Source organism: Austrofundulus limnaeus, unplaced genomic scaffold, assembly GCF_001266775.1.
Source record: "Austrofundulus limnaeus strain Quisiro unplaced genomic scaffold, Austrofundulus_limnaeus-1.0 Scaffold475, whole genome shotgun sequence".
In the NCBI taxonomy this organism is placed as follows: Eukaryota; Metazoa; Chordata; class Actinopteri; order Cyprinodontiformes; family Rivulidae; genus Austrofundulus; species Austrofundulus limnaeus.
The window spans coordinates 21,543-31,810 of record NW_013952877.1 but is presented as its reverse complement, the minus strand read 5'-3'; the positions used below and the strand labels follow the sequence as shown (position 1 = coordinate 31,810).

The following is a 10,268-nucleotide window of genomic DNA, read 5'->3' as shown; positions in this document are numbered from 1 at the left end:
CAGCCAAGGGGAGAGCCAGAACCTGGGATGAGATAATAGTGTCTGTAGTGAAGAGAAGCAAGAAAAGGAGGACGAGGAGAGGTGGCAAACTTATTTCTAGAAGTACAGCGGGTTGGGAGATGGGTAATTTTATTGTTCTTTTACATTCAAACCAATCTGAAGCTGAGTTTTTGAAAAACTCTGTATGTCCGTATACAGGCAAAATGGAGTAAAATCCATGTAATTTACAATCTATACAACATGACATGTACCAGTTTTAGTGAGAATTTTAATTTTCCTTTTTTTAGTTTATTTGCAATCTCCATCCATCCATCTGTCCGTTTTCTTCCACTTATCCAGGGTCGGGTCGCGGGGGCAGCCGCCTAAGCAGAGAGACCCAGACTTCCCTCTCCTCAGCCACTTGGGCCAGCTCGTCTGGGGGAATCCCAAGGTGTTCCCAGGCCAGCTGAGAAACATAGTCCCTCCAGCGTGTCCTGGGTCTTCCTCTAGGTCTCCTCCCAGCCAGAACACCTCACCAGGGTGGTGTCCAGGAGGCATCCTAACCAGATGCCCAAGCCACCTCAACTGGCTCCTCTTGATGAGGAAGAGCAGCGGCTTTACTCTGAGTCCCTCCTGGATGATTGAGTTTCTCAGCCTATCTCTAAAGCCTGAAACACACTCGCTCCAAAGCCGACCGGTCGACGCGTGGTCACATGGTTGTTCGGCATTCGTTTTCACACAGACCTTTCATAGCCCCAGAGACACCACACGCCGAGCTCCTGGGAAACCCTCCCTCTGCAGCATACTGCATGGAGTTTCTTCCCGCTACAGACGGTAATGCAGAAAAAAAAGTCGGACTCGTCACTCACCCAACGTTATTTATCCACAATCTGTCCCGGTTAAAGCTCCAGTTTTTATCAGTCAGATTCTTCCGTGCACAACGTCTGTCTTATCTCCATTCATGAGTTTTTCACGGTTTGACTATCTTTATAAAACTCAACAGTCGGCTCTGGGAGCAAGTTGCTTTTTAATTTTTTTTAACCGAGTTGTTGAAGTAAATGAAGCGTCCGAGCACTTTCAGCACAAACAAACATGCCCATCAACTTCAGACCAATCACATATTACCGTCATCGCGGGAGGGGGGTAAAAAGTTCTGCCGGCGGATGGGTCAAAAGGGGCAGCCGAGACAATGCTGCTAAGCCCGGTGACATAATTTTTGTCATGAAACTGCGACAACCCTTGCCAACATCGGCAGTTCGGAAGGAGTATGTTTCCATACCAGACACCTGATATGGAAACTTTCCAGACATCCTGCGAAGGAAACTCATTTCGGCTGCTTGTATCTGCGATCTTGTTCTTTTGGCCACTACCCAAAGCTCGTGATCATAGATGAGGGTAGGAATGCAGACTGACCAGTGAATTGAGAGCTTCGCCATGTGCAATCTCAGTTGAGTGTAAAAGTAAACTACTTGTAGAAATACAGTACATCCAGTGATATCTTAATTACCCTGAATCTTTTGGTTTGCATTGTTTTCACTACTACCACATCCTACTTTTTCCTAATGTTGCATTAATACATGATTGTAAATAAACATCTCATCATGATACCTCACCTGAAATATGGAAAATGGCTTAACCCCACTGGAGGTAGGCCTGGGGGTGGGTGGTGGGGTTGAGCCTTAAATCCTGGAGCTCAGTCGGACCAAGCCTGGAAGAGTGACGGAGGCCACACGTGGGCACCCAGTGTCATGCACAGGTTACTCATCACGTTTTATGTGCTTGGTGATGTGCAGGAAATAAAACCAGAGTGACTTGTGACTTCTGTAAAACCACAGAACGTCTAGAAAAAGTCAGAATGACTTAATCTTGTAAGCGGCTGAATGAGTAATGTGGACAGATGCCAAGTGGAACGAGCATTTCTTCAATAAAGCATATCACCCGCCACCTTTCATGGTCAAGTTACCTCCCAATTCTGCTGAAATTAGATAAACAATAACTTTTTAAATCACACCCAATATACACACTTTTGTAAAACTGAAATCTGAGTGCTTGTGAAAGACACACTTGGTGAGGCAGGACCCTTCAGTTTAAGATCCTTCTTTTAAAAAAATACTGATTCTTGTTAATAACTGGTTTATTCCTCCTGAGTTGATGACTTCACTCTGGTTATTTTTCTGTACATCCCAGAAAAGTATCATGCTTTTTGTTTTAAAGTTGTGAAATATGACTCTTGAAGCGATAGATGAAGCAGATATTGAACTGAAATTTGGTGTGGTGGTAGCTGAAAGTCATCCCCATCATTAACAGATGTTGTGTAAAACCTTCCTGTAAGAATGCTAGTTTCATCTTTCCGAGGTTTAATGACAGGATCATTTTAAAATAAAAAGAACAGTGCTGATGGTGTTTTGCTTGTGGGCTACTCAGTTACTTCCACCACGGCTCATTTTGCATTTCCAACTTCTCCTCCTGTAAGCAATAAATCAAACCTTCATTCTTCTGTGGGGATTTTACCTCAGTGGGCAGAATTACTCTCTGAAAGGAAAAGAGCCAATCTTAAGACAACTACTACTTTTCAACCATTACAACTGTGTTCAGTGACGGCAAAAACTGCTTTTATGTTATTTTTTAACTCAAATCTTTCTGTTTAAACAAACTAGAATGCATTAAAATATGAGGAGGAAATCAGCTAAGGTTTGGATTAATATTCATCATCATTAATATTAGATCTACATGCTATCATCGGCTAAATCTATAGTATCCAGGCATAAAATATTCAGTCAAACAGCTTTCTTTCACCTTTTCACTCCACTTCAGAAGATCTGAATTACTGTATCTCGACTCTTCCCAGTGCACCAAATAATATTTGCTGAATACACAAGATCAGCATCAAAGTTTAAAAGATTAAAGTTGTGCATCTTGAGCAGCGCTGCTGACTCTCATTTTAAATAAATAGAGAACATAAAACCACAGAGTGCAGGGCAAACCCAGAACTTGGAGAAAAGACTGTTTTATGATCTCGCTAATGAGAATTAAAGAGAAATCCAATCATGTGTTGTAACAGAGAGGATGCTGCACATTTCCATTATGCTGTTGTTTTTTTCTTTTTGTTCCTGGTAGTAGATATAATCTCGGGCTCATTAGATTGTCAAATGCACTCAAAAAGAAAAAAAACACAAGAAGGCCCCACATTATTCAAAATTCCTGCATACTTCCAGTTATTGAGCACAAACAGGTCTAATGTAAACCTGCCGCGAACAGCCTTTATTATCCATAACGCTGTTGTTTTAGTCGAGGGTCGGCTCAGTTCAAGATACAGTTTTTCAAACTGTCAAGGACGATAAAGTTGAGTCTGTGCCTTCTTCTTTTTCAAACAAGCCTGACTATACAAGATTCAAAAGCTGAAGGGGTGTAAAGTATCTGAGTACTTCAAGTTAGCTGAGAATTACAGGGTGGTTTGTGAGCAATGTGATGTTTCCTTGGTTTACCGCAGCAGCAGAAGAGCGATGCACACAAGAGATATGATGAGCCAGCAGGAAAAACAAATCCAGCGGATGTCTTTAAGCTGCTAAATGCCATCTGAGCAGTCAGAGAGTATGGTTGTCTGCTACATTACCAGTTTGAGGAAATCTTAAGACCAGGATATGGTTCAGTTGATCAAAACTGTGCCAGACCGGTGTCGTGTCGAGTTTTGTTCAACTAAAAATATGTTTCTCTACCAAATTAGATCCATTTTCTGTTGTCTTAACAACAGTATTTTCCCTAAAATACTCAAACAAAAGATCTAGATCACTTTTAACCTCTTTTTGTCCACACTAGCAGGGAAAAGACATCCTGACAGAAGGAACTCTATGATGCTTAATGAGGTGGAGGTGTCCATAACCATCTTTATCACAACACAACATTATATCGATTTGTTTAGATGATGATAGAATATTTCTTGATATCACAAAATCTGTCATGATACGATTTTGAGTCAATTCAATCCATAAGTCTGCGATTGATATGATGCTAATTGTGTTAGGTGGACATATGATATCCATCCATTCTGAGCATTTCAGGATGACATGGATCAATGTTTTTGTTTTGCATTGATTTAATTGAATCATAAATTATTTAATCCATATATCAATGTGGATCAATCTATTGTTACACCCCTAATCTCATCGCAACACGTGCAGCCTGTTTGTGGCCTGCTCACTTTTACTTCTGACTGTTTTAGATACATTTAATTGTACAGATATTTTTAGCTAAATAAATGTTTAAAACTGACACATTTATATACAATACATTCAGATAACAATTTTACAGAATAATTTAAGGAACCTTTGAAAAAGTATCAGTCTCCATTATTACATTTAAATGTGCTGTATGTTACTGAATTCCTGGTTGCTGCAGCTATTATTAACCTTTTCTGTACATGATGAATATTCTATATATATATATATTGTATATAGTTATTTTTGGTTTTAATGAAATGAATAAATTTCTAAATAATTATAAAAAAATATGTAATAATTGTTATTTTGTAAGATACCGTAAGTTGACTACTGGGTCAAAATAGACTGCAAGGCCTGGGCTTGTGGGTTATTTTGACCCTTTGGTTTACAAAATCAATTCAAACAAAATTGTTGTTTTGATTTTTAATCAATAAATAAATCAATAGATTAACGAATATAAAACTCTCCCTGTAGTGGCAGCAGTAATCCAATGTTAGACCTGGTTGTCATCCAACTACTCTAAAGACAAATTTGTTACTTTTCATTTGTTTGGAGAAAGTTGACTTCAAACAGGAGAAAACCTCTGGTGTGTTGTGAGGCTTGGGAAAAAAGGAGCGGGGCAAGTGGAGCTGGTGGGTGTGTGGGGGGTGTTACACGGATAGTGAGAGCACACAGAGATGGGAGATAGAGGAGTGGAGAGAGGAAGCACTTTGATCTCTGGCAGAAGTCAGACAGAGCTGGAAAAAAAGAGACAGATAGCAGAAACGATTACAAACAAGGCATGCACTCAATTCCCTACAGTAGCACAAACGCCAGAGGAAGAGACAGACTGAGAGAGAGAGAGAGAGAGAGAGAGAGAGAGAGAGAGAGAGAGAGAGAGAGAGAAGTTTAACAGATTGTAAAAACAGGACAGGGTCACCCAAAGACAGATAGAAAAGGCAAGATGAGAAAACAGAGGATGAAAATGAAGCACAGAAGACCAGGATGTTAAAAGGATTTCAGCGTGGGGGCTGTTAGGGGAGTTCTCTCGAGCCCGATGCTAAAGCAATTAGTATTGAACCCGTTCTTGGAAAGTGAAGCCAAACCACAGCGGCACTCTCTAACATAGTTAGGGTGTAACAACCAAGTCAAGCAAACCCCACAGTCCCCATTAAACCTCAAGTTTTAATTGGTGTGTCAGGATAGTGCTGCTTTTCACAACCCACAAGTGTGCACGCTCTAAAAAAGTTGGCCCAGCCAGCGCACGCATCCCACTTCAAGAGGAAATCCCCGAGACAGTAAACAGCGCTGCTTTGTAGGATTTAAAGGGTATAGAGTGGTATCAAAACCTCAACATTGTATACAAGAGTGTTACATCGCAACAACCACTTCTAATGAGGCCACAAACAAAGTTGTGTTCTGTGTAGGGCTGAAACAATTCCTCAAATAATTTGATTACTAAAAATCCTCGAGGCAAGCTATCTGTCTCGAAGCTTCGTAAAAAATAGATACTGTTATAATCAGCATACTTTTGTCCGGTCAGGATGTTATTTGTGTTGCATAATGCTAAGTTAGCAATTCTGCTAACAGTTACATTGTCGACACATTTATGCTAAGTGCTATATTTAGCTTTGGAAGGAGACAAAGAGTCCCGAAACAAAGTGCTCAGAAAATGACAGAAAATGTAAAAAACCGTGGGATCATTTAAAACTAAACAGAAAAGACAATGAGCAATGCTCTGCATGATGTTTCTGCACCAGAATGCAAACAGCTGCTGCATGTATCGAACACATCAAGATTTAACAACAGGTAATTGTTCCCTTTGCAAAATACCTAAAACTGTGATAATCTGTCATGTTACAGATGTACAAAGAGATATATTTTGGCTAACGTTACAGGTACTGATTAATCATAGCAGCTACCTGGCAGGGTTTTATTTCACATTGTGTAAATTGTGTGGTTAAAAACATTTACTGTAAGTGTATCAAATAAAGACTAAAGCACAGCAACAGATTATCAGATGAAACATTTATTTGTTGCTTAGCTTCTATCTTGTACAGTATAATGAGGTACTTAAAGTGAATATTTTTAGTTTAAAAGTATTTATAGTAGTTAAAAAAATTGCGCTGCTCCTCTTTGACTTTGTAACGTCAATATCCTTCATTCATTACTGTTGTTGCATTTGTTTATATCTAAGCAGTCAAGATTAAATATTTTATTGCCCAAAATGGGAACCCTGAGCCAACCTAATAACAGTCTTAATAAAAAATATGATCTTACTTTTATTGTTAACAACAACAAGTGAACGCTACAAAACTCAATGTGCAACACCCAAATTTTTATATTACCAATTTTACTTAATAAATTTATAACATAAGAAATCACATTCAGTTTTCCAATCAATAAAAATGAATTTAAAGCATTTAAATGTTTCAGTGATGGGTAAAAATTATTCAATGAGTGCTTTTAATTAAAGCCTCCTCAAACCTCACACACATAAATACAAGCAAGTGGAGCTTAAAATGTAAAAATCAAATACAACTGGTTTAGTGATTTACTTTGATTGCACCAGGGTCATCAGCAAGTGTAGATTACAATATTCACAATATTAAATAATTATATTTCTCATAAAACAAATTTAAGTAATTACTGCAGAATATTACAATTCTTTAAAATGCTTTAAAAACTTGATTAATCGACAGAATAATCGATAGATTAACTGATTACTAAAACAATCGTTAGGTGCAGCCCTAGTTCTGTGCACCAAAACTACCACTACCACAGCTCAAGCAATTTCAAGCAAGTATTTTCGTCCCTTTTCCCAACCTAAGATGCTAACAGCTTGATTCAAGCAATGGTACAAGCTGAATTTGAATGTAAAATAGTGCAACTATGGTGGACTTCACATCTGATCCGAACATTTTATCAGAGGTAAAACACCAACCCAGGACCAATCATATACTATCTCTGAACTTTCGGTCCATAAACAGGCACAGTGAACCTTACTGTTTTTACTGTAGCCTACTGCTAGATCCAGGTGGTCCTCATTCATTGTTTAACTGCAGTCAGTCACACATACAGTGATAATATTATACTTACACAAGTTGTAAACATCACCATTAAGTTTCTTTAAACAATGCAGATGCGGTGGCTTGAGTGATAAAAATACACACACCGAGACAGACAGACAGACAAACATGACAGTTGTGACGACATCCAGGTCATGATCAAACAAAAAAAGGTTAAAAAAACATTTTGTTGCAGTTGTTTTTTTTTTTGTTTTTGTTTTTTTTACTTTTTGTAGACTGATTTGCATGAACCACAATAAAGTTTGGGAGACTGGAGTTATTTTAAGACTTCAGTACACTTTTGTCTCGACTATGTTCAGACTAACCATTTCTCCCACCTACAAGGGCTCCACTAATGGGGACCAGGGTGGAGCAACGGCTACTTCTATGTGCCAGGTAAATATGATGTCTGAACAATATTATTTATGAATATAAATTGAAGAGAGGAAAAGGCAACTATGAGGGGAGTAGTGACTATGCTGTTCTCTGTAAAGGAACTATAGTAGACCTACATCAGAATGTAATTCCCAAACTCCCACACTGCAGTATTTTTCAAATAACCTCAATATGACAACGGCATAATAAAACTCTTTTGGTTTTGCTGCGTCACCCAAACATTATCTGTAGACGCTGTGAATAAAAAGAACCTTTGATATATTTTGGGTAAAAATATTTCACATATGAATCCGTTAAGTCTTGTAAATAATGTTTTCTTCTAACTGCTGGATCAAAAGACCTTTTTGTTTATGGCTTCTTTTCTGGGTAATCAGGTGGACGTGGGTCAAGGATCTGGTTCTGGGTTTGAGCACGCTCTAATCACAAAAGCCTCCTGGAAGCTGGTTGGCTCATGGGTCGAGTCACGAGCCCCAAAGTTCTATAAATCCCATGCTTTGTGGTCTGACCCATAGCTTCGTCAGGGGCCCTGAATCCTGCTGAACTTCTGACCTGTACAGCATCTAAACCTGTAGCTTACTGTATTTAGTTCTTTTTTAATAAAAGATTGTTTAATTTTTAGCTCCACCATTTTTTTTGGAAAATCTATCACACCCCCATCTGGTCACCCTGGCGCCTGCCAAGCTAGACTTGAAGAGCTGTGCAAATTTAATTCTTTATAACCTTTCATCTGTCAACAAATATTTTTTCCGATTGTTTCATCAAGTGTCATTTCACTGTTCATGTGATCTTTTCATCATCTCGTTTAACAGTTTTCTCATCAGTATTTTAGACACGTATTAGCTGCTGATATTAGACAGTACTTATCATCAGACTGCTCTGATCTGAGTTTCCTGAACTCCTGCTGAGTATTTTTTTCTCCCTCTCTCTTTGTGAATCACAGTCCTCTGTGACGGTAGTGTGCCAAATCTCAAGAGGCTGTCACTTTCAGGAGCAACATGTCTGGCGCCGACAGCCACACTTCATCTAAAGTCACTCAAACCACACGCGTCTGCCATTCTAACATTTAGTTTAACAGCAGCTGAATGTCTCACCCCTGCCTGTGTGCGCCACACTTCTACTTTAATAATCTGTGACTCCCTGGAGAGGTGAGCTGCTCATGTAAAAAAAAAATAAAATAAAATAAAGAAGCAGCACAACCAAGCAAAGTGAGGACTGCATTGATATGAACCCGTGTGTCTGTTTTAGACCATTACAACCACATTAACAGGAAGTGCTTACCTTGGAATATGGCAGCGTTCTGGATGATGAGGCGTTTGAGTTGCACGCTGACGACCTGCAGCTCAGACTCCATGTTGCTGCGCGCAGCTACCTGATACCGCTCCTCCATTTTCTTGGAACAGCAGGTCGGGCCTTTGGTTTGGCAAACCTGCAGATCCGCACCTGGCAGGAAATCAGCAGAGACAGGATGGAGGTCTGGATGAGCGGAGGGAAGGAGCTGCAAAGCCACTGCTGTTTTAGTTTTCAAAAACAGAAGCCTCTGCTTCCATCAGACACACACACACCTACTATGTCTCTCTATTCTTGTGGGGACTTTCCATTGACTTCCAATCTTTTTTTGAAAATTTTATAGCCTAACCCTGACCATTTACCAAACCTGACCCTACAACTAACCTAAACTCAATTCACACCTTGGTCCTAAACCCAACTCCTCCACACGAAATCAGCCTCCAAAGTCATGCAGACCGGGCTTTGGTCCCCACAAGGAGCATTCTGTCCACACAAGGCTGCATTTTCCTGAAAAAATCATTCCCATCAAGTAGCAAAAAGAAGAGCACATCCACACACACATTCTTGTATTTGCTTCAAACTGAGGACATTGTATTGACTTCCATTCATTTTGTAACTGTATTTATGTCTAACCCCGACATTTTCCCTAAAACTAACCATTACTGGTTTATAGTTAACACTTACCTGAACCAAAACTCAATTTTGTTTTTGTTTTTGTTCCTGCTCTTGGAGGAGTAAGACGCTTTTTCCCCTCTCTCCTGCCCTCCCTTATCTTTCCCTGCTTTGCTGCTCAGAGCCTTCTCCATGTTTTCATCCGAAACCAAAAATTACGGATATTTTTATGGATTTGGTTAGCTGGTCTCTTTAGATTCTGATCACTGGATTCTACAGATTGGCTTGGTGATCTCCTGGTGTTCTACAAAACAGTGTCGGTGGCTATTCTGGCCCTTTCCTGGCTGCCTGACCAATATGAAGGAAGGCCGTACTATCAGCACTCAGACTTTAGCCTTGAGCGAGATGGAACTCGGTCTGCAAGCGGTTCTGCTGAGGGTCGCGGACCGGCTGTGGTTCCTGGACTTTGCTGGCAAGATGAAATTGATCTTGGAGAAGCTGATAGCTTGGCTCGGCGGAATTGTCTACACTATTTGTCTGATTGGATTCGCCACCTTGAGATGTACCAGCGGACATTAATGCAGATGGAAAAAATTTTATTGTCTGCCTGACCAAAAACATTTCTTCTGTTCCCAAAGAACTGATTACAGCTTTGTGTCCGCCCACTTCCTCCATGTGAAGGCGGTGGAACAAATTTCTCCTGGTGTTTACGTTGACTTGAGGCTCCACC

At 39.9% G+C, this 10,268-nt stretch overlaps 1 protein-coding gene across 1 annotated transcript in view; it reads right to left on the bottom strand.

The window, feature by feature from the left end:
* The window catches only part of gpc3 (glypican 3), a gene marked incomplete at its 5' end in the record, with an annotated part of 266,616 nt that extends 257,537 nt beyond the window's left edge, over nucleotides 1-9,079 (bottom strand). The window contains 1 exon segment of the mRNA XM_014025434.1: nucleotides 8,918-9,079. Within this exon segment, the coding sequence (XP_013880888.1) occupies nucleotides 8,918-9,079 (162 nt within the window).
* Nucleotides 9,080-10,268: the final 1,189 nt, after the last annotated feature.